This window comes from Pelodiscus sinensis, chromosome 1 (genome assembly GCF_049634645.1).
Source record: "Pelodiscus sinensis isolate JC-2024 chromosome 1, ASM4963464v1, whole genome shotgun sequence".
Classification (NCBI taxonomy): Eukaryota; Metazoa; Chordata; order Testudines; family Trionychidae; genus Pelodiscus; species Pelodiscus sinensis.
Genome location: NC_134711.1, coordinates 311,012,333 through 311,037,255, shown reverse-complemented (window position 1 = coordinate 311,037,255; position 24,923 = coordinate 311,012,333). Strand labels below are relative to the sequence as shown.

At 41.1% G+C, this 24,923-nt stretch overlaps 1 protein-coding gene across 6 annotated transcripts in view; it reads right to left on the bottom strand.

Annotated features, from left to right (window-relative positions):
* Positions 1-2,179: 2,179 nt before the first annotated feature.
* The window catches only part of SYTL2 (synaptotagmin like 2), a 91,579-nt gene continuing 68,835 nt past the window's right edge, over positions 2,180-24,923 (bottom strand). For 5 of the 6 annotated variants that reach the window (XM_075919415.1, XM_075919420.1, XM_075919417.1 and 2 more), the window contains 11 exons: positions 22,462-22,563; positions 20,905-20,958; positions 18,513-18,607; positions 16,792-16,911; positions 13,522-13,691; positions 12,601-12,703; positions 10,232-10,402; positions 7,957-8,035; positions 4,944-5,043; positions 4,012-4,217; positions 2,180-3,564 (listed from right to left, as the gene is read on the bottom strand). In XM_075919415.1, coding sequence (XP_075775530.1) covers positions 3,419-3,564; positions 4,012-4,217; positions 4,944-5,043; positions 7,957-8,035; positions 10,232-10,402; positions 12,601-12,703; positions 13,522-13,691; positions 16,792-16,911; positions 18,513-18,607; positions 20,905-20,958; positions 22,462-22,563 — 1,346 coding nt within the window. In that variant the 3' untranslated portion in view covers positions 2,180-3,418. The remainder of the gene's footprint in view (positions 3,565-4,011; positions 4,218-4,943; positions 5,044-7,956; positions 8,036-10,231; positions 10,403-12,600; positions 12,704-13,521; positions 13,692-16,791; positions 16,912-18,512; positions 18,608-20,904; positions 20,959-22,461; positions 22,564-24,923) is intronic. The other variant, XM_075919419.1, reaches the window with a different exon arrangement.

Here is a 24,923-nt window from a genome sequence, read left to right as displayed (position 1 = left end):
CATAATTAATGAGGCTCAGTGTTTGCACAAGAGCCATTCTTCCTGAAAAAAAGAGGAAGAACGGCTCTTGCGCAAGAGGGGTTATTTGCACAAAAGCCTCCTGTGCAAAAACAGGGCCTCATTAATTATGCAAATGAGGTGTGGCAATATTTCATGCTTTGCCTCATTTGCATATTTTTGCACAAGAGGGAGCAGTCTAGACATAACCTAGGGTTGGAAGACCTCAGGGGGTCATCTAGTCCAACCCCATGCTCAAAGCAAGATCAACCCCAACTAAATCAAGAGAAAAAAAAATGGGATATCTGATTACTATTTAATTGAACCAAGGCTTGCATTATGATGAGGTAGATATTTTAACTTGGTTATATCCTAACTTGAGCACTTTCAAAGATGTCTGTACTGTACAAAGTATTACAAATTGAATCTCTCTAGTTACACATGATTTTAGTTAGGCAGATGGATACACCCAAGGTAAGTGGACAAGTTTCCCTCAGTCCCGTAAAGTTTGTTTAGAGGCATCAGTCCTGGCTCAGGGTTCTGTGCTGTTATTTACCTCTAATTTATCCCTAAATGTCTTCTAAAAGCCCAGTAAAAGCAGGGGAAGTGCTGATAATGCTGCTAGACAAAATTGACCTCCCATTTTTTGGCAAATTCTCTAGTTCAGCACTGATCAGGCCCCAAAGGTGCCAGGCTAGAGAGGTTCAACCTGTACATGATTTGTGCCTGGTGAGCTTCAGTCCAAAGATGCCCTGTTCCAATGCTACTGTTAATTTATAAGTTCCTGGAACTATTTTCAAATAAAAATAATGTATTTAAAAATTTCAAACAGTACTACATCACTGCACATTTGGGAACTTTTAGTTCATACCTACAGGACACACACAGACATTCCACGAGCAACATGCTGGTGTGTATTCCTGCATCATGTAGACAAGGCCTCAGTTACAAATGTGTATATTTGCACATGCAAGTTAGCCAGTGGAAAGTTGCAGATTGTGAACACAATAATCCTCCTTTGCATACGCAACCAAATATACAGGTATTTTTATAAAGTGCCTCCTCATGTCAAACAATCACAATGTAGCAAGAATAAAGACAAATTATTTATGTTGTAGCGAGATTAGGGCCCACCATCATGGCACCTCCAGCTGGCTCTCCTGGGAATCAGCTCAGCTTCACCAGGGCACCTTCATCTAGCAGTGCCTCATCTGCCGTCACTTCTGTCTCCACTTCTAGGACCCACGTCGTGCTCTTTTGGACACAGCCCTCCGGTCGTGCCCCATTGCAGCCTCTCTCTCCTTCCAGGGGGACCAACAGTCTTCAGTCTAACCATTTGTTTCAGTGGCAAGCTACAGACCATGCCCTAGCTACTTGCCTCTGTGGTAAGTGGGGGGGGGGGGAGGGCCCAGGCCCACCCACCGCTCCAGGTCTCAGCCCAGGGACTTTATAGCCAGCAGCCACATATTGCCCCTTCTCCAACTCTGTCTCATTTGCTAAGCCACTTCCTCCAGCCCTAGCACACTCTGTGCACCTGGTATCAGGGCCTCAATCTAGCAGCCATCAACCTAGTCCCTCATAGTCTGCAGACTCTACCCAGTGCTGCTCTGTCCAGGATGCTTCAGCCCTTTAGGCTGCCAGTTCTTGTCTCTTGAACTCTAGAAAGTTACTGACTCTGCTCTGCTCAGTAGCTCCTTCTTGTCACCCAAGTGGGCCCTTGTTGGCTTCCTCCAGGAAACATTTCCTTCATTGGCTGGCTATACAACCCTTTTCCTTTCTGACTGCCTCCCACATACCCTCCAAAGATTGCTTTAATCCCTTACGTACTCAGTGAGGGCTAGCTACCCTATCACATGCACATATGTGCCTCAGTTCAGAATTTTTAATATGTAAAAAGATTAACTGACAATTACTGTGCTTCTAAGCTTCATTACTATCCAGATTTCCAGCGTAGTAGGAAATACTGCAATCATGACCCTATATGGGTACTTCTGAAAAATTCCACCCAAAATGCCTAAGGCACTCAATATCTATTGAAAGTTAATGGGAACTGGGCACTTAACTCCTTTAGTGACTTTTAAAATTCTCAAAATTCCCCCTACTCTTGCTTCAGATTAGTAATTTAATAAAATATAGGAAATGTAACAGACTCTACAGTAATTGCAATAAATACACACACAAGTGTAACCTATGCATTTATTTTGAGGACTGACTTTCAATAATACAATATGAAAATTTCACAGATATATGAAATGCAAATGTAGTATAACTGATCAGGTGTATATTTTAATTGACCATTTGCTTTTTGGAACACAACTATAGTTTTAATAGGCTGATTTTAGTTAAAAACAAAGTAAGAATAATACATTTCTACATTTGTAAATGCAAATTTATAGTTACATACAATACTATAGGATTGCAATTTTCTTGCTATTTTGTATGGCATAGAGTCTTTAAACCAAGTACCACCCAATTTCTGCTGTGTTGTAGTAGTGACTCCAAAGAACATATAAAAAGTCTTGACACACCCAAAAGAGCAAGCCACCAAGTACAGATAATGTATATGCTTAAAATAAATATCCAATTTATTCATCAACAGTAAAATCAGCAATTTAATGGATGAAAAGATTCTTTAGAGTAACATTTAAACACAGTATATTTAACTTAATTGCTTCCATGAACAATCCATACTTTAGAGATAAGCTAACAAGACTACTAGTATACGTACTACATATCCAGTCAAACCTTCCTAATAGCCCTGATCCTGAACATGTAGAAATTCAGCACTTTGTAAGATTGAGGTCATCAACACCACTCTTCACAGAATATTTATATCAATAAATAAAGCTCTTCCAAGCCCTGGGAATTTAAGACTACAGATGGAATTCCACATCATGAACTCTAGCAAAGGATGTAAGTATCAGAGAGACTTGAATATACCATTAAAATTAAGCCACAAACACAGTGAATATGAATATAGAGACCTATTATCAGCTTATTAAAAATATCCCACAAAAGAGACAAAGTTGTTGGAGCTTTTTTGCATTTTGTTTTGGGAGCACTATTTAGCTTATTTAGTGAATTATCAACATTTTGCACAATTCCAGGTGGACACACGCACCTCCGCCCCTTGTAATTGGACCACTGAATTTCAACAGTATATTCTTTATTTATATCATTGTCAATGAACAAGAAAAAAGGCTTTTAGTTTAAAAAAACTAATCTGAAAGCAGGAATGTGTAATTTTTATTACGGAGTAACATTTAGAAGCACAAAATAAAATAGCAGAACAGAGGCCAGAGGCTGTCTACAGATCACTATAGTCCACTTTTATAGAATTCTTCCAAATTCCTCATTATTTCCTTTGCCTCACAAGATCCAGCAAGTGAACATTTTGGACACTAGCAATTAGAAAGTCATCTTATTTTGTCAGCTTTGCTGCCATTAGCATCCTGAGTGGTAGGGTGTCTTCAACCCATGTGTTTGGGAAGTTCATCATTCTCTCCCATAGAGTGGTTTCATCGAAAGTGGAGTCCATCCAGTCCACTGCAGTACCATAACTTTTACCTTGGAAAAACATAATTTATTATTTAAAAGGAAACATTAAGCACTTTTTAAAAACTGCCACCACAGTGAAGAGTACACTCTTAGGCAAATCTCCATACATCAAAAGCTTTTAGAAGAGGGGGAAATTGCTGATTTTTGTTGATCTACCCTAATTGAGTTAGCTGTCAATTTGCATGGTGTGTTTCTGCATTTTCTATACAACTCCCATTAAACCTAATTAATGGGAGTTGTGCCTGCAGAAGGACCTCATAATCTCAATATTCTTTTGTTGCTATTTATTATCTCACCTTGTCAAGATCTTTACAGGGGAAAAAAAGCGCCTCATGCCTGCAAATTTGCTTAGTGGTATTTTGGACACAGAGGGGGAAAATGGAGAGGCAAGACAAGTAAATTGAGGTCCAGCCTGTATTCTGCAAGTTAAGAATTAATTGAATAAATGGTCACTACCTGTTCCCATTCCTATCCTGAGACCTCCCAGAAAGTGATTGGCTAGTTTGTTGTGGTCCCAGACTGTAAGTTCTACACATGCTTCTTTCAAATCATCCGCTCTAAAGCCATCATAAACCATGGTGTGGTTGAACACTGGGTTTGTAGTTTTCGCCACTGCTCTTGTTTTTTGGCGGCTTTTCCTACTAGTATCTGGAAGAATGGTGCTGTGGAAAGAGAAAAAACTGTGAGATTATATTAAAATACTCAGGCCTACATTAACATTCTCTTTTATATGAATTATATATCTGCAGGTTAACATTCTCATCAACAGACTATGGGCTCGGAGATTGGGGGAAAAGGAAGCACATTTGTTCATCCTCTTCAGATAACTTCAGGCCTTGTGGGATTAATTACCCCTCCCCCACCTCAGAAGTCTTGAGACAGATGGCTGGGGAAGGAAGGATGCGTAGGAGAACCTAGGTGTTGGTTTCCAGCCATAACAGTAAGTGCCCTGCTTGTCTTGCTGTGGCCAGACATTCCCTAGTCACTTGTCTCTAATGCTCTCCCTATGGATTTATAATCTATAGCTAATATGAAGAGAAGAGGAGACAGGACAGCTTTCCCTCTTTTGCACCTACTACATGGCTTCCCTCCAAGTAGGACATGTACCCATCCCAATCTAGTTTGTTTAAAATGCACACTAAATAAAGCTAGCTGCATTTTAAGTTAGCCCAGGTGGTTAATGGGAATAGTAGTCAGTTTTAACTAGCCAATCAGTCAACCAGGAAGTTGGGGGAAGTGCAAGATGGAACTTGCCATATTCAGTGTGTCTGATGGGTGGATGAAATGTGTCAGGCCTGCAAAACCCCACAAGGCATCTGCAAGGCAACATCTGGGAAGTCTCTCACCCTCACAAATTAAGGGAGTAGTAAACCTACTATTGCTGTTACCATTTAACAAAGGAATTGAGCTTGTTGCCCCTCAGGAGAGGGAGGTCATTGCATTCCTTCACCCAGATGTGGACCTCTCCAGTGGACGGGGCATTGGTACCTTTGGAAGAGACAAGTAGGAAACCAGTTCACTCCACTTAGAAATTAAACATGAGAATCAAAAGGAGGAAAAAAAGTCAGAGAAGGTGACTGTACAAATTTGGGAAGAAATATCAAATATTAAATAAAGGCATGCCTCCATCATTGTATTTGTATTTTATGTACACCAAACAAATCCCAAAGAAAACAGAACTGTTAGGTGCCTGATGAAAGTAGGGCAGGTGCATTCCCCTGTAGTTTAAGTTGGATGAGGTTATTCTAGACTTCCTGTCCCAAATCCTCACGCAATTGTACTGTGCCACGTTCTACCTCAGAAATTATGGAAATTTCAATGGTGGGTGAGGTAAACTTCTACTACTTTCCCTCTCTTTTGTAGGCAGACACTGGGAAATAATAAATGGGCACAAAATTTGCTTATTTTGCATGCACATTTGTAAAGCTGGAGCCAGCATCACAGTTGGGCAAATTTACCTGCATGCAACTGGTATGAACTACCACTAAATGAGCACCCAAAAATAAGATTTAAGTGCACACAAGCATTTAAATCAGGGGTGGTCAGTTTTTGCTGGGGGTAAGACCAAGATATTAGTAAGTGGTCAAGGGCCACACTTTTCTATGGAGCGTCTTTGGGGTCTGGAATGGAGGCTGTGTGCATAAGGGTGCAGGAGAGGGTAGGGGTTTAGGGTGCAGGAGAGGGTGTGAGGTCTGAGAGGGAGTTTGGGTGAAGGAGGGAGCTGTGATCTGGGGCAGGGGATTGGGTGCAGGATCTGGAAAAAGCGTATTGGTGCAGGGAAAGGATTCTGACCTGGGAGAGGATTTAGGAGGGGTGCAGGGTGTGGGAAAGAGTGGGGAAAGGGAGGGGCTGGGGTGCCAGAGTCAGGCTTTGACTGGGAGGTACTTACCAAAGCAGCTCCCAGCCAGATGCACTCTCAGGCAGGCTTCCCCCCAGCAGCCCTAGACTGCAGGCTGGCTGTACATGTGGCTCTCTGTTCTACAGGAAGGGGAGAGGGAAGGCGAAGCTTCTCACACTGCACCCACCCCCAGCAAAATCTCTCAGCTCCTACTGGCCAGTTTCTGGCCAATAGGAAAGGAGAGTTTTTGCTGGGGGGAAGGCGGATAGCACACCGAAGCCTCTCCTTCCCTCCCTCCTTCTCCCTGCAGGGCAGAGAGTCACAGGAAGAAGCTAGCCACTTTTATTGGTGGCACTCCCTGCTGCAGGGGCAGATGTGGGCCAGATCAAAAGACTTGGTGGGCTGGATCTGGCCTTCGGGCCATACCTTTCCCACCCCTAATCTAAATGGTCATTGATTTGATCTTGAGAGGATTCCTCTACTCTTCTGACTCCTTCCTAATTGCCTCCACAGTGCCCAACTCAGCTACCAAAGCTGCTGACAGGAAGGAAGGAATCTATTTCTTTTTGGCCAACTTGCTAAAGTCCTTTGCTTTGCTGCCACCCCATCCCAGCCAATTATTACTTGTCAAATAACAACTTGATGCAGATCATTATCACCATTATGAACTCTGTACTGAGCAATTATCTTTCTTTCCAAATCCACCACCTTTTGAGCTCAGTTCACTGCTACTGTTTGCTTAGCAAACGGGCATTTGCCTGACTGTTAACGATCACTACAATAACTACTGACAAAGTCAGACCTCATTCCTTGTGCTCTGTTAGACGTATAAACCATCTAGTCACTAAAAGCCCATGCTGTCATTCAGGTGGAATTCCTAACATCATATGTATATAAAAAGCACAGAACTTAAACTGAATGGCGATAGACTGAGTTCCAGTGATGATTTAGCCTGATATTGTAAAACAAAAAGAGCTCTCAACCATGCTTATAACCATTTCCATCACTTTATTCTGACTCACACGTTCTTGACTGGGATGGGAACATATGGGCCACAGAGCAGATCTGGCCCATGGTTTGCCTTGATCTGGCCTGTGAGGCTCAGGACTTCTCTCCCCAGCAGAAGTGAGCCAGCGCTGGCACTCCAGCAATATGGGAGGTGCCAAGGTTCAGTGCCCCCCACCAGTGCCAACTGCCCACCACTGGCAGTGGAGCCTGGAGCCTTGCAGGCCTGAACAAGGCAAACCATGGTCAGCATCCAGCCTCTGGGCTCTGTGCCAGGAATGGCAGTACAGGGAAACTCTGTCCTCTGTGCTGTTTGCAGGCTACACCTGGGAGCTGCACCAGGTAGGCACCTCCATCGCCTGCCCCTTCGTGCCCAGAACCCTACACCCACCCCACTCCTGCACTCTTCCTATTGCCCAGACCCTGCTCCTGCACCCTACTTTCTACCCAGACCTCCCACCCCAGCCCACTCCTGCACCCTACCTCCTGCCCAGCCCCACACTCCCATCCCACTCCTCAGCAGCCCCTCCCACACACTGAACTCACCCTGCCCCAGAGCGTAAGAAGGTCCCACAAAATCTACTAGCCCCCTGAGGCCCCCAAAAGAGTTAGTATGGTCCGGGGGGGGGGGGGGGGAAGCCCTGAGCTTTGGCGCCCCACCCCCATGAGACTAAACTGCAATAAGGAACCGGGGTGTCCCAAGTTGCATGAGTGAGAGGACTGTGCTTCTCACTTGAAAGTAGCTCCCAACTGATTTTTCTGTGGGAGACTGGCCCTTCAACCCCCCCCCCCCCCAAAAAAAAAAGGTTCTCCACTCCAACAGACCTTGAAATGACAATACTTGGATTGTTATTACATAGATTTATAGAACAAGAGTATCTTTGTTTCCTTAATAAACAGCACTGACTAAATTGTGGTTGTGAAATGATGGTCAAGTTACCTTGATTCTGTTCACAAATTTCTACTTCACGAAAAAGATAGTTGAACTTTGTGAAAAATTTTCCAAAGAGGATATCAAAACTAAACCAAAAACCAAGCCATGCAGAATGAGCACATACCCCCAGTAGACTGTGGGACATATCGAAGGGCTAGTTTGATCTCTCCTCGGTTCTCTAGTTCAAGAGCTGCAGTTGGAGTCTGAAAATTTAAAAAAAACAACAAAACCACTCTGGTTGCATCCTAGTGTAATGCAATACCACATTTTATAGCATTTCTTGTGTCTCTCACTTGCAATGAGGTGACACAAGCAAGCAGGACATTGTGCTTTGATACTTATGTGTGAAGTAGAATTTCTAATGAGTAGGCATTAGAGATTACAAGTACAAATTGCTGGGCAAAAGTTTTCTACGGGAGTGAAAGGTTTTACTGTATTATAATGTGAAGCAGAGATTTTCTTCTGCAAGATTTTTTGCATTCTTACCGTTAGCTCTTCCTCATTGTGCAGCCAAACAAGAGAGTTTATGAGAGGAGTTTAACCTGTGGAGAGCTCCTTCAGGTGTAGATAGGTACCTCTTACTATATTGTAGTACTAATCAAGCCCTATGAATAGTTATACATCATCCTCAAGAGATTTCTCCACAGTTTTGCCTTCCTATTCTTCACTCTGTCATGTCTACAATTAGATCATATGCTCTTTTGAGCAGTAACATTTTCTTATATGCACTGGGCAGTACATAGCACACTTTGGAGCACTATAAAAAGTGAAAACTTTTTCTAACTTCATTCAGTGTACAGAAAAATCAAAGCAATCCTCACAAACAGATAGGCTCTCAGCAATAGGATGCTTGTTACTATAATGTAGACCTACTTTTATTAGTAGACCATTTGCTACTAGGGATGTAAGAGTGAAACTGTTTAAATGGTTAACCAATAAGCATGAGCGTATCGGTTTCCATAACGGTTACACACCAATTCTCAGCACTGCTCCCAGGGAGCTGGCTGCCACCTTGCACTGCTGGCTCTGTATCAATCTGCAGCACAGGGCAGCAGCCAGCTCCCTAGGAGCACTGGTGGCAGGGCAGAGCTGGTACATGTTGCGAGTCAGCTTAAAAGCCAGCTTCTGGTGCACACTGGCTCCGGGGAGCAAGCTTTTGCCCCACACTGCTGGCATGGTATCAGAATCTGCACCATAGGGCAGCAGCTGGCTCCTCAGGAGCAGGACAGCAGCTGGGAGCTGGTTCACTAATAAGCTGGCTCCTGGCATGCGTTGGGTCCAGGTGCCAGCCCTACTCTTGGGAAACTGGCTGTTGGCTTGTACTGCAGGCTCTGCAGTATAAAACTTATACTGCAGTGCCCTTAGCACTTCTGGCTCCCCGGGAATGGGGCCATGAGCCGGCTCCCAGTGTGCACTGGCTGCTGGCCCCACTCCTGGGGAGACAGCTGCACTACGGGCTCTGCAAGTATAAGCTTTATACCGCAGAGCCTGTAGCATGCAACCTCTACACATTTTTAACAGTTACATGGTTTACATTATTAACAGTTTCTTAACATCCCTACTTGCTACCTGGTTTTTGGCTAAGGCCTTACCTATTTGCAAAAAATGTTAAACCAGTTAAGTTAAAATCAATACAAAAAATGACTGTATGGATACATTTTAATTTAGAAGTAGTGGTCTATTTAAAATTTAGCTATAATTGACTTAAGCCAATTGTAAACCAAGTTGAAAGTGCTCACAGAGCCTTTAGCTAAACCAGTACAACATTCTCTGAAAGACATGCCCTTAGATCAAGCATAGCATCATTTTAACATGTATCCTGTATATATGAATTATTCTGTCTGCAAGAGGATGTAGTTGGTAGACTGTCTCCAGTTACATTACATAGCCACATAGGCCACAAAGTCTGGAAAGTCAATCTGGGATTTCCATTTCCCTCGTTGGTTGAGAAAACAGAGTTGGACTCCTGGGGTACAAGGTGTTTCTCCCTGAAAGCATCCCTATTGGCTACCCACTCATCAGCATAAGGACATTTCTCAAATATGTACATCTTATCTGTCTGCCTGCAAAAGGCATTTCTAAATTGTCACAACAACAAAAATATGCCAGAAGGAACAAGTGAGAGGATGGGTGACCTCAGAATACAAAGATGGGCAGGAGCATGTGATTGAATAGAAATCACGTATCAGAGGGGTAGCAGTGTTAGTCTGAATCTGCAAAAGCGGCGAGGAGTCCTGTGGCATCTTATAGACTAGCCGAAGTGTTGGAGCATAAGCTTTCATGGGCAAAGACCCACTTCGTCAGATGCATGGGAAATCACATGTCTCGTACACACACACACACACACACACACACACACACACACACACACACAATACAGTAAACACCCAAGAACTTACCCTAGGCTTAAGTGGGAACCAATTCATCTGCTTGTTCAGTTTGTCATTCCAGTCCCATGTTCCCAAATCAAGTTCCACCTCACCTAGGAAACTATTGCGCCCAAAGGTGTCATTGTGCCACACGGACAGATTCAGTCTCTGGGTCCTTACCAGTGCGTGGTCAATTTTATACTGCAAGAAGAGGGAAGCAACAGAATTACAATTTAAACAAGGGAACAGATGCAATAGAAGAGTTTGTATAGTAGGAGTGCTGAGCATCATTGACTATAAACCACTTCAACACAGGGAATGCTGCAGCACTGATGCAAAGGACTATTTCATCAACACTCAAGAATCCAGGAGTGATTGAGATTAGGAGAAAGCCATTTGTACTGGGACAATGTATGTCAATTCAATAGCTTATTTTCTTCGTCCCCTCTGGTAGGCCTAAAAGACAGATACTGTACATATTGAGACTCTGATTCAAACTAATGATGTTAAAGACTTAAGCTTATCGGATAATTGACTAGTTGCTTCTCCCCCTCCCACGCCCTTTGCTGCTTCTATCAGATAGAGGCAGCAAAGAGGGGGAAAGAGGAAGTACTTCAAAGTGGTAGCGTCGAACAGAGCCCGGGGTACGGGCTCTGTGTGGTGCTGCTGGCGTTTCAAAGGGGCAGCGCTGCATAGAGCCCAGGATCAGCTGTGCGGCACTGCCCCTTTGAAATGACACCACAGTGTTTCAAAGCAGCAGCGCCACGTGGAGTCCAGGGCTCAGCTGGTAACTCCCCAACTGATCCCGGGCTAAGATTAGGGTTTTGTGGAAATGCCACAGAGTCCCCGGCTGATCTCAAGTTCTTTGGAAATGACGCGCAGAGCCTGGGGTCAGCTGGGGAGTCCCCACCTGACCCTGGCTCCACAAGGCATTTCAAAGCGGCAGCACCACATGGAGTCCTGCTGACCTTACAGACGCTGCTGCTCCATACAGACGCTGCTGCTTTGAAGTGCCACGCAGAGCCGGGGTCAAGTGGGGACTCTTGTACATTTCAAAGCTGGCACACTGCATGCAGCCTAGGGCCAGTGGGAAGTCCTGCTGACTCCATGCTCCAAGAAGGTACTTCCGCTTTGAAAAGCGCCCATGTGGAGCATGGAGTCAGCAGGACTTCATAGTGGCCCCAGGCTGCACGTGGAGTTCCAACTTTGAAATGCAGAAGTGCCTATCGACTAGTCGAGAGAAATTCCATCTACTACTCAATTAGTTAATTGTTATTTAACATCCTTAATTCAAACAGTTCAAATTTATGTACATTTCAGGCTATGTGTAGACTGCAGGCTTCTTTCGGAAGAAGCTTTTCCAGAAGAGATCTTCCCCATCCACACACACCTTTTTCTGAAAGAGTTTTCAGAAAACCCCTCTGTTCTTTTAATTTTCTTTCAAAAGAACGCGATTGCAGTGTGGACGTAATTGAAGCTTTTTCAGAAAAACAGCCGTTTTTCAAAAAAAAAAAAAAATCTGTAGTGTAGACATGCCTTCAGATTTGTTAGTAAGAAATACATAAAAAAATCAATACATCCAACATTATATCCAAATGTACTGAATAATACTTGGACTGCTATCTACAAATAGATGTACATAATTATTTAATCTTCACAGCACTCAAGTTCACAAAATATTTTTCCCATTTTGCAGATGGAGAAGTTAAGTAACTTGTGGCCCAACTAGATACTGTTAGAAAATCTCCAATCTGCAGTGCCAGGACAAGCCTGATACCAACATTGGAGCATCCACAGGGACGTCACTCAAAGAATAACCAAAGCGACCTATCTCCAGGAAGAAAATATATGAGGGGGTTATGGTAGTATCATAGTTAAGCACAGGGGGGCGACTGCATCCTACAATATTGGCCAGTAAGAAAGGACGTAGTATGGCTGGGGCCTCAAGAAATTTTTCCATTAACTTTCTCTGTGCTTCTTTTTCCTCCAACCGTGAAATGAAATCATTAGCGTTACTTTGGAAAGCGTTTTACAATCTATGGATGTAAAGCCTAATCCCCAGTGATGAGATGGCTGTGTAGGTATTTGTATATTGTCTCTCCTCTTCTCCAAACCCTGATAGCTTAGAAAAACATAAAAAACAAGTGGTCCTGTAGCACCTTAGAGACTAAAAAAAGATTGTATCACGAGCTTTTGTGGGCACAACTCACATCTAGCTTAGACTCAGGATGCTAAGCTTGAAAAATATTCATCACCACCATTCAAATACTCAACACAGAATAAAAATGGAGGATTCTGGGGCCACATGAACATGGAGCCTTGAAAATCTCAGTTCCTGGAATTTCAAAATGTATATTAATATCATCTATGTGTTCATCTAGTAAATATTAGATAAGTACCCGCAATATTTCATTAAAGACTGGATTTAGTGTTCTCTTTTTCACAGAAGTCTTCCTTTTCCCCAGCTTGTATTTCTCTGGAAGCAGGTAAGTCTTTACATATCTAAAAATGTAAACAAAACACATTGATAACAGCAAGATATTGAGTAAAGCTGAACGCATGGTATTTTTCCCCCAAAATACACAAATCTAAAAGTTAAAAGCCAATTTTACGTAAGATAACTGCATTGTTAACCAAGTTCATGTAATGTACATTCTTCAAGTCATGATTTCTAAGTCATTCAGCACTTATTTCAATAATTCTGAGTTTTCTATAAATTAAATTGCCTTTAGAATGAACACTGATGCTTTCTACATTACCGATAAAAAAAAAATCTCATCTTTAGAATCACAGAAATTAGAGACAGAAGATACTTATTGGATCATCTAGTCTCCTACCTTTGTCAGGATAGAATGTCTAGACTTTTTGCTAGGATATCTAAATCTGGACACACAAATTGGGGAATTTATCATGCAGATTATTAATTGGCATATCAAAAAATAGAATTCAAAGTTCCTAATAAATTGGGCTTCTTATATTCTTCGCTATGGAAGTAAATGCACACACATGTAGTATACATAATTTCTAACTGTAACAGTTACACCGTTGTGTTCTCAATAAATGAATAGTTCTAATAGATTTTAAGGCGATCTGCTAAACTAGTCAGCCATTTGCATTTGTTTCAGTGCAAGAAATGGTGGTGGCACATATGACATTCTTTCCAGGTGATTTCGTGTGTGTGTGTGTATTGTGTCTCTCTTGGAGGAGGGGCTGTCTTTTTTAAGACAAAGATAATTGTGATTGAAAGATTCTGGATGCATTTCTTGTGTGTGGAAAATAACTTCTGTTAGGAAAAACTGCGCAACCCCAACTACACTTACGGGTCTGAACGTTGTTTCTTAACATCCGCAATTGCCAAGTCTTTACACTGGGAAACAAAAATTTGGAGCTCCTTCAGCTGTTCTACATAATCAATGGCAAACTGAATGTTGCCTTTCACATCCACATTGCCAAAGTCTCCACTGTAGATGCTCATTACACTTCCACTCACCTGTATGCATAAAAAAGGGGAAAAAAATCTTTTAGTGCATGCTTCTGGGCAGACATATGTGTTAGTAGGATGGGAAATATCTATGAAATTCATCTGCACTCAGTTCAGAAACTGTAAAGAAACCAACTGTATTCCACTTAGATGTATTTTGGAGACACTGCTTTCTTTGAGAGAGATTTTAATCTATCTATCTAATGAGAAATATTTTCATTTAACTAGGTTTTATTAGAAGATAATAGTGTTAGCTTCAAAAACTCAAATGAAAGGTGTTATGTAAGAGTGCAAAGTTTTATTTATTGCCCAACATACAAGAAAAAGTAAAGAGCACACCATATACACCATACTCTTAGTCAGAGTCTTCAACTATTATTCTCATGTCTCTATTGTTTCCCCTGGAGGAAGTGGTGCCTTGATACTCTGGTGACAGGTATTCTATGAATGCTCAAAAGAGATTAGCAGGAATAGAGAGAGTGCCAAACTGACCTAGGAACTTAAGTTTCACCCTAAGTGGATTGGAAGAGGGAAAAACAGATATAAAGGTTGATTTTTCTATAAGTAGAAAGGAACAAAAACACTGTCAAATCAAGAATAAAAATGTAATAAGAAAAGCAAAAAAAGATTGAGGAACAGCTAGCCAAAAACTCAAAAAGAAATAACAAAATGTTTAAGTACATTAAAAGCAGGAAGCCTGCTAAAAAACCTGTGTCCCCCCTAGATGATCGAACTATAAAAGGAGCAATCAAGGACAATAAAGCCATTGCGGAGAAATTAAATGATTTCTTTGCTTCAGTCTTCATGGCTGAGGACGTTGGGGAGATTCCCAAATCTGCACCATCCTTTTTGGGTGATGTATCTGAGTAACTGTCCTGGATTGAAGTGTCATTAGAGGAGGTTTTGAAACAAATAGAAAAACTTAATGTTAACAAATCTCCAGGACCAGATGGCATTCATCCAAGGATTCTAAAAGAACTCAAATGGGAAATTGCTGAGCTATTATCTGTGGTTTGTAACCTATCCTTTAAATCGGCTTCCGTACCTAATGACCGGAAGGTAGCCAATTTGACACCAATATTTTAAAAGGGCTCTAGAGGCGATCCAGGCAATTACAGACCAGTAAGTCTAACTTCAGTACCGGGCAAATTAGTTGAAACAATAGTAAAGATTAAAATTGTGAAGCATGTAGAAGAACATAATTTGTTGGACAAAAGTCAACATGGTTTCTGTAAAGGGAAATCCTGTCTTACTAATCTATTAGAGTTCTTTGAAGGGGTTAACAAACATGCAGACAAGGGGGATCCAGTAGATATAGTATACTTAGATTTTCAGAAAGACTTTGACAAGGTCCCTCACCAAAGGCTCTTGTGTAAATTACATGGCCATGGGATAAGAGGGAAGGTCCTTTCTTGGATTGAGAACTGGTTAAAAGACAGAAAACAAAGAGTAGGAATAAATGGTAAATTTTCATATTGGAGAGGGGTAACTAGTGGTGTCTCCCAAGGGTCAGTCCTAGGACCAATCCTGTTCAACTTATTCATAATTGATCTGGGGAAAGGGGTAAGCAGTGAGGTGGTAAAGTTTGCAGATGATACCAAACTGTTTAGGATAGTCAAGACAGAAGCAGACTGAGAGGGACTCCAAGAAGACCTCACCGAAGTGAGTGATTGGGCAACAGAATGGCAAATGGAATTTAATGTGGATAAGTGTAAAGTAATGCACATCGGGAAGAATAACCCCAACTATACGTACAGTATGATGGGGGCTAATTTGGCTACGACAAATCAGGAAAGAGATCTTGGAGTTATCGTGGACAGTTCTCTGAAAACTTCCACACAGTGTGCAGCAGCAGTCAAAAAGGCAAATAGGATGCTATGAATTATTAAGAAAGGGATAGAAAATAAGACCCAAAATATCTTACTGCCCCTGTATAAAACTATGGTACGCCCACATCTTGGATACTGTGTACAGATGTGGTCTCCTCACCTGAAAAAAGATATTTTGGCCCTGGAAAGGGTTCCGAAAAGGGCAACTAAAATGATTAGGGGTTTGGAACGGGTCCCATATGAGGAGAGGTTAAAGCGACTGGGGATTTTCAGTTTAGAAAAGAGGAGACTGAGGGGGGATATAATAGAGGTATATAAAATCATGAGGGGTGTGGAGAGGGCAGATAAAGAAAAGTTATTTATTAGTTCCCTAAATAGAAGAACTAGAGGACACCAAATGAAATTAATGGGGAGCAGGTTTAAAACTAATAGAAGAAAGTTCTTCTTCACACAGCGTGTAGTCAACCTGTGGAACTCCTTGCCAGAGGAGGCTGTGAAGGCTAGGACTATAATAGAGTTTAAAGAGAAGCTAGATAATTTCATGGAGGTTAGGTCCATAAAAGGCTATTAGCCAGGGGATAAAATGGTGTCCTTGGCCTCTGTTTGTCAGAGGCTGAGAGGGATGGCAGGAGACAAATCGCTTGATCATTGTCTTCGGTCCACCCTCTCTGGGGCACCTGGTGCTGGCCACTGTCGGCAGACAGGCTACTGGGCTAGATGGACCTTTGGTCTGACCCAGTACGGCCGTTCTTATGTTCTTATTTTTTTATTCTCATAGTCCTCCTTCAAATCCCCACAATCTCTTGTCATGATGCCTGCAAAGAAAGCTTGGCAACAGTTAGGTCCATTATGCTGACTACAATTGTCTCTCTGTTTCCTTGTACTCTCCAGTCTGTCAGAATCCATTTGTAGCCTCTACTCTGTTACTTACATTGTAAACTTCTTGGGGAAGGAACTAGCTTTTTGGTCTGTGTGTGTACAGCACCTAGAACAATGGGATTCTGAGCCATGTCCACAGAGACTCTTCACCATAATACTATAAATTATCTCTGTTGTACTAATTAAAAGCATTTGTAATCACATCAGTCCTTTGAAAATAAAATAAAAATGGTTCATTGTGTTACATTCATATACTGAGGTCAAAGAAATAGCACATTTGACAACTTTACATATACTCTTATACCACAGTGATGAAAGTATAGAGACAGATATAAAAGGAGGAGAGCAGCGTATGGGTTTAGCAAAAACAGAATGCCATTAATACAAGCTTTTTTACATACAGAAGACAAGGATGCCATGCCAGAAGAGCCGCTAAGATTGGTTAGAGAGCTGGGGCTCTTCTTGATTCTGCCATGAGGATAACTGCTTTCTGAAGCTGTATCTGTGTCTCTGTCATCACTCTATAAGACATCACACAAAGAAGGCCAGCATGGGCATTCAGAGTCACAAAGAACACAGTTAAGTTATCACAAAGAACACAGTTATCAGACTTTTTAAAAGATGACTTGTAAAGATTCAAGTTCTGAGAGTCACATCCCATAGTGGTGCAGTGTAAACAAACAACAAATCCGTAAGTTAGACCATGCTTCTGCCTTACATGTGGGAAGTTAGTTGCACCAAAAAAGAAAAGAGTTAGAGGGAAATGCCATACACTTTAGAATTTGCTGTCTATCTTACATGTTGAAATCTTGATCTAAAATGTTTTTAAACACCTTTCATGCAGTCATTAGTTAACTAGGCTCATTAGTTTCACTTTCTTATGTATTAGCTCAGTGTAATAATGCAACTACACAAAAATCTTTCGCTATTCTGCTTAAAATAGTTTAGTTAAAGAAGAACATGCGTGGTAAAGGAGTAGAAATGGCCATAAATGACTTTTGGGAGATTGCTTTAGCAGTTACACCAGGAGACATGGATTTGGTGTTACTCAGACACATGCCTGTGGAAACACCTGTCCATCTCTTTGTTGTTATGAGAAGCACCGCCTGTTCCATTAAAATCTATCAAACAGGTACTCTGGGAGCATGCTCAAAAGGTCACTAAATTCAAGATATCTCGGGTGGGGACCAAATTTCAGACAAAGTTCATAGACAGAGTGCTCTCTCTTCTACAGCAAAAGGTTCCAGCTCAGGCATGCTGTGCTAACTGCAGCTGGGGCAGCATGGTGTGGGGAGAGAGAGGATTCTGCAGGTAGCAATGTGCATGCTCATTTTTAGGACATCTGCGATCTTAAGTCACTGCTGTTCTGGAGTCCACTAATCCAACTCTGCCAGTGATAGTAGAAATTGGAGCTATAACGTGAACAGGGCTCAGGTATTTTTAGATGGCAACATGGACACCCCTGGTCAGCTACAGGTTTTGTTTTTGGAATGCACAGATGAGAACCAAAAAGTTCACTCCAGGACCCCTTTGAAGGGGCTAGAGGACTTTGTTAGCTCAGACACTTTACCACAAGAACCGTGCATGCTGTCTGTAACACTGAACACCTATTAATTCAGAGAATGAGACAGATTTCTAACTAAACCTCTGTCTTAGGCCACAAGCTGATCTCCCCAGTATATTGCTATGGGAGAAGTCACCAGGTGCTACTAGTACACATCATCTTACAAGCTCTCTTTCTGAGCACGTGATCAGTGTACAGTCTGAAAAAAAATTGGTCTGTTAGTTTTGTGATAGAAATTGTTTAAGGGAAGTTGTTGCAAACAGAAAGTTTGGTTAATTGCTCTAATTAGCATCAGTTCTTGAAATAGAGTCACATTCCAGGAACTGAACATTGCTACTTGGGCTGAGAGTTCTGAAACAGGCGATTGCCTACACTCTATGGTCACCACTATTCAGCTTCTGGTGTACATGCAGTGTGCATGTAGTATAAATAATTTACACATAGAAGATACCTCAAACTACACCAGTGATTCAAAAGTAAGATGACCTGGAAGGCCCCAAAAATTAATACATTAAAATTACTCCTTTTTTTACACTTAAAAAAAAATCCAGTACTTGCCTCTTCCTGTAGAAATGCTGGTACTGACTTGCTCAATCTTTTGAGTTTCTCAGGATTTGAAAACGGGTTATCAAGGTCTGAAGACACTGTGGAGACTAAAAAGCAGCAATTCAAGTTTCAAAATTATCCTGCCTCTGATATTAACAAAACTTGGTCCTAGTAAGCAGAGATTGGGATAGACTACTTTGGACAAAAATGCCTTTACATGCACATGCTGTATCTACATGTAACTTGTATGCAAGACATTTCACAGATTCATTGACTTTAATGACAGAAGAGACCACTTTGATCATCTAGTCTGATCAGTGCAACAGGATAAGGAACCTTTATCCACTATGCTGTGCTGTACACAACATAATTTTGCATATTTTTCTACAATACATTAACCCAGGTGCTGCGTGAATGTTTTTACCACAAACTTTAAAGATTAACTTTAAAAAACTTTCTACCTGCCAACTCTTACAGAAGGAGGAGTGGTGCTTTCTAGACAAGTTGAGATAACAGAGTTATGGACTATGGCTCTTGATCAGTAAATAAAGGCCAAGCCCTGTTCTCCTTACTCATACAATTAGTCTCATTCATGACAGTGAGGTTATTCATCTGTTAAATGAGCCGGGGTTAGTCCCAGAACGGGAAATAATTTTCAAATATTCTGATATTGTTACACAATGTATTGTGTTAATGATTCAGGAGCTAAAGCATGCCTGTTTACCTTTAGAAGTGTCTTTGTTGAAGTACAGTGCCAAATTCCTAATTTAATACATGGACCATAGCAACAGTGCAGAAGCTAGCCCTGCAAGTAATGATTTATACCAGACTAGTGGTTCTCAAACTTATCAATACCATGATCTTTTTTCAATCCCAGAAGTCCAGCTCCATTTAAGAACATGGGAAAGGTAAGGTGATCCCCCAATACTAGTTCAAAGCCTCAAGCTGAGGACTTACGCAATATACATGATGTTTGCAAAATTGTACTAACTGCTTTTGCTACAGTGTCATGCACTATCATTTCCCATGACAGGGAGTACCAATTTGGCAGCATGCCAAATACAGCCCAGGTTAAGGGTGCATGCAAATGTTGTAGCAACCATGTACCATTCCTCCCCCCATCACATGCATCCCAAACTTGGCACAAGACAAGGTGTCTCAAATCCAATTATCCCTGAAACTCAAATTGTACCTCAAGGTTACACTGAAAACCCACAAGGCATTGTTGGCACAAAGTTAGCTTTGTGAGCTGCAGCATTTAGTAACAAAAACAAAGTCAAGATGCATTTGTTACTTGATATTAAAATGGATTTGAAACTAAATCAGTGGAGATTTATATCCAAGGTTGATGCAAAAAATCCTGCTACTCACTTCCTTGTACATTTTCATTTGTCTCTTGTTGTGGTTTGATTTTCTGATCTGCTCAGAAGGGTAACATTGAGAACAATGTATTTTCATCCAGTAGTAAAGATATACATATCTTTTGTATAGTGATTGTAAAACCAGATACTTTATACAATCAACCTGAAGATCATCTTGGACTTCCAGGACCCCATACCATTCCTCCCTATACATTTGGGGCATTTTCCTTTTGTGACAATCTGGACTGCAGTGAATGCAATTGGATGTGGCAGCAAGTGACATCCAAGCATTCGGGGGGGGGGGGGGATTTAAAAAATGCTTCTGTATTGGCTTGACTCTTTTCCCTCTGAAATCAATGTCTGACTAAGCACTTTGGAAACTCCCACCCACAAAGGTAGATATTTGTGTCAGTCTTTACTATGACTGATTGGAGCATAAAAATAATCTGGCTGCTTGACAAAAAAAATTCAGCTAAATTATAGGTACACATTTCACATATATTTTCACTGAAATCTACAGCTATGTCCCCAGTTCACAAAAATGCTTAAGCATATGCATAAAGTCCCATTGATTAACTCTCTGCACCATTGATTACTCTCTGCACATACTAAAGAGATGTACCTTTTTCCATTAAAATCTGCATAGTATTTGAGCAAGCATTAGGTGTCATTTTACAGTGCAACAAATGAGCATGCTAATTTAATATTTTAGAAGCCTAATTTTGCATTGAGTCAATACCCAAAGCTCTCTTGGACTTCAGTGGCAATGACACATGTGTAATTCCTGAAGGATTGAGACCAGATACAGTAACATACTATACAACATAAGCAAAGTTTCTTACAATAATAGTAGGATATAACAAAACTAATACATTGCTTAGAAATAAAAGCAAAGGTAAAGAAATGCTACCCAAGTATTTAAATCACGCAGAAATTACCATATACGAGTGATACAATTCTGAAATTCACCAACTCTTTGGCTGGTGAGTGGAGGACACTAAAAAAAAATACTATGTTCATGCAGACACAAATAAGATATTTACCATCTTCAGCACTAAGTACTAATTCTTCTTTTGGCATATCTACTTTTCCTTTATCTGTGCAGGAAAAAGGAACAGTTAGTAAGATTGCTGTTCAAGAAGGCAGTATGGATTATAGTGCCAGCCACAGAGTTTATAATAAATAAGGTCAAAATCAGAAGAGGCATAGCCAAGGCTAAATGCACAAAGCACAAGGTTAAATGCTGTCCATATAACAAACACTTTCTACTTGGATTACAAAATGCAACTACTATGCTACAAAAGGGAGCTCCCATGTTATTGTTTAATACAGGTTACATCAGTACAGTGCTACGTGGATGCATGAGGTCCTACAGGCAGTTACAAATAAGCGACAGCACATGAAAAATAAAGAGAAATAAGAATTTTTATATCTGTATTTTAAATTAGAGTAAGATGCCTGAAGTGACCAGCTCCTTCCAAAACCCATGGCTCTATTCACAAATATCTATGTGCATGAAGTTTCACTCATTTTCCCAATTATGCATAGCAATCAACAAATTATTGCAAAAATACACAACTGTGAACATAAGTGTGAGTGAAACTTTGAACACATTTAATTGCAAAATTTAAACAGGAACTCTGAGCCAAATTTACTGCTGGTGCAAGTATGTGCAACTTTACTCAAGTCAGTACAGCTTGCTCTCACATGCGCCACTCAATTTGCCTCGTACCTGATTTCACTCACAAATGGGTATTTATTGAATACCTCTTTGGGGGTTTGCCTATCTCCTTATGACAAAACAAGCATAAAGTCCACTACTGAGCAAAGCCATACTGGTTAAGACCAATGCAATGCATATTTCTCAGAAGGCTGCTGAGTGGATACGTTTATACGAACACTACTGTGTAAACTCCATGCAAGTTATTTATAAATAGAGCTGGCCCATAAGAGAAAACTGTAACCACTGAGAGACTATTTCAGGAAACTCAAGTCTGCTCTAGCTTTAAAAAGCCCCACGCAAATGGGAGGACAGGATTAAATATTTTCTCAGTCACAGCACAGACATTTATGGATTTATAGCTAGTGGGAAAGAAGAGTTAAGCGTTCTTTAAACCTTCTTTAAAGCTTGCTAGTGGAAATAGGAATGGACATGGCAATTGCATCCTTGCCCTCCTATTTCCTGCCATTCCAGGTATAATCATTGTTACAAAGATGGCTCTCTGCATGGAATGTGAGAGGAGATGAGGGAACGAATCATGCCTCAATAAAGCGTGTAAAAAAGAAGCCTATTTTATATTCAGCTGTGACTGAGAAAGAAATCCAGGAATGAGTGTTCAAAATGAGCATGCAGTATTGAAATAAAAACTTGGTCAAAAGCACCATTTAGATGGGTGCACTGCTCCTTTTTTCTTAATCAGAAGTAGTGTTATAAAATATTTATATATTTTGGATGCTCATTCTGAGGACAGTTTTCCTGCCAAAACCCATTATTGGAATATTAGTGTGCCAATTGGGTGAAGATGTGTGGAAAGATAGTATATAAGTATTTTTAAGTTTAGTTGGGGGCATGGAAGACAGCAGACAAGCTTTGTGCTCACTTGATGTGGCTGATGGAATGTCCTCTAGACTTTTGGAAGGCCTTTGCCTATCTGCACTCCTTTTCAAAGCCTTCAAAATAGGATCTAATTCTTCTTCTGAACCTGTCACAAGACAAAATACATAAACACTGCACAAACAGACACACATGCTTTAAGCGAGAGCCACTTAGAAATCAACTGCTATTTTTAACCAATGAAGAGAGATTTTTAACCCTTAGTAAAACATTAAAAATTCTAGTTTTGACAACTGTGAAAGATCAAAAGAAAAATTAGGGAAAGCTGACAGGGTTTAGTCATGGATTTGGAGGCATAATGGAATTCAAAATTACTAGATAAAAATACATGCGCTACAAAAGACCAGCAGGTTCAATAGACACAGAATTTAATCTTACTATATATTTTAGAAATATGCGTCCGTCTGTCAGTGAGCCTGTTTGTTCGAGAACTTTTCCTAAGCTGCTAGCTAAGCTGGAGCTAGGACCACCATATTTGGTATGCAGCTTCCTCTTATAACTTAAAGTAAGGTAAGGGTTTAGTTGTGCCAGGACAATGGGATGTGCCTGGAATTAAATTGTTACTCTTAAAATGGAAAGGGAGGAGTCTGCTAGCTGCAACAGTAGTGCTGTCCAATGATCACTGGGGGCAGCAAGGAGCCAGAAATAGGGACTGGAACAGCTATAACCCCATTGGGCCAGCAAGAGGCAGAGGTGGAGAAAGGGACAGCTATCTACTATATATTTTAAAAAGCTTGTCTCTTTGTGTGTCTGTCCCACCATCAGGGGATATACATTCCTCCACTGCCCGCTGCAGCAGACATGAATAGGCATGTCTCACCTGGACTCAAGCTGATGATGTGAGAGGAGCCTGGAGTTGTCCTGTCTCCCCAAAGCAGCCTGTATACTTAATCTCCTCATCCCCAGTCCTACTCCAGAACAATGACTTAAATGAAGAAAAACCAAACTAATTTGAATTAAGGATCCAAGCAACACTGGGTAAATCTTCTAGGACCTGATATTACTAAGGCTATGTCTATGGGAATTTGCATATCTTCTTCCAATCTCACTTTTGAAAGAGGATCTTTCGAAACTGAAAGTCCGGGTGCATTTTTTTCAGAAAAAAAAACCCTTTTTGGAAAAAAACGCTCTTCCTTAAAAAATGAGGTTTACATTTTTTTTCAAAAAAGGTTTTTTCTCCTGAAAAAACCGTGTCCAGACTACCTTCTGGAAAGATGCTCTTTTGAACGTGAGATCGGAAGAAGGAAAAAAAAAAATGTAGTTTAGACGTACCTTAAGACACAGGCTTTCAGGAATACGTATGTTGGAAATTTAACCTGAAGCTGCCATAACACTGTTGACTTAGCTGAATCTACCAAGAAGAAGGAGGCTAGCTCGAAACCCAAACCCTAATATAGAACTTCATCCTGACGGGTGCTAACAGTGGGTGTTATTTTAATAATAAGGATGAATTAATTAAATTAATTAATTACTTTAATTAAAAACAAACAAACAGAGTCTAAATAGCAGCCACATGAAAGCTCAACTGCTACCACCACAGGACAGATTCAGCTCTTAGTTAATGGGCTCATTTGTCCCAGTTGGCAGTCCCATGTGCCATCTCATCCCTTGCTACCACCTTCCCCCACTTTTCCCCAGGAATAAAACTGACCCAGAATACTTCCCTTCAGCTATGGCACAAACTCTGGAGCTCTTAAGTTTTACTTATTCTTCCCTTAGGCCAAAAGTCTTATTAGCTTCAGTTATGTTTTGCCCAAGTGAGGCATTAATGATCACAGATGGCAGCCTTTGGAAACATCAAAGGTTTCTCAGCCTCTCCAGTTAAGGGGAACAATCCTGATTTCTGAGAAAAAAATTATTAAATTAACCCTCCATCAGAAGTGACTCCAATCGTTCAATTATATCAACACTGCCTATCACACTCTGTGCAGGAGACCAGAGCCACTCCATTTGTTCCAGTTGCATCTCTCTTTGAATACTAATTTTTCAGTGGAAAAAAAAACCACTAAGAAAATGAACACAGACCAAGGTCTGGTGCAGTGGCCTGTAGCAATGAGTTGATTAAGTCAGGGGTGGGCCTTCTCCTTTGCACACTGTGGTTTGTTTTTGAAACTGGAAAGTACAGATGGAAAGCAGAAATAAATCCCTGGTTTAGCAAGATATCCCTTGCTAGTGGGGTGCCTGTCTTACATCAGCTAGTGAAACATTGTAAAAAAAGAAGCTCTAAAGCCCAAAGCTTAAATAACAGAACTGACTGATCCCACAATGAACAAACTGCTGCAAGAAAGAGATGCGGCAAGCCTGACTGTTTCTATACAGTCAGTGCAATAGGTTTATTCCAGCCTAACTCCCTGGCTTGCAAGCCACATTGAATGCATGCCTTTACAAAACATCTGCTGACTCAGGCACAGAGAATTTATGCCCAAATCCTTCAGTTAAGAAAAAGGA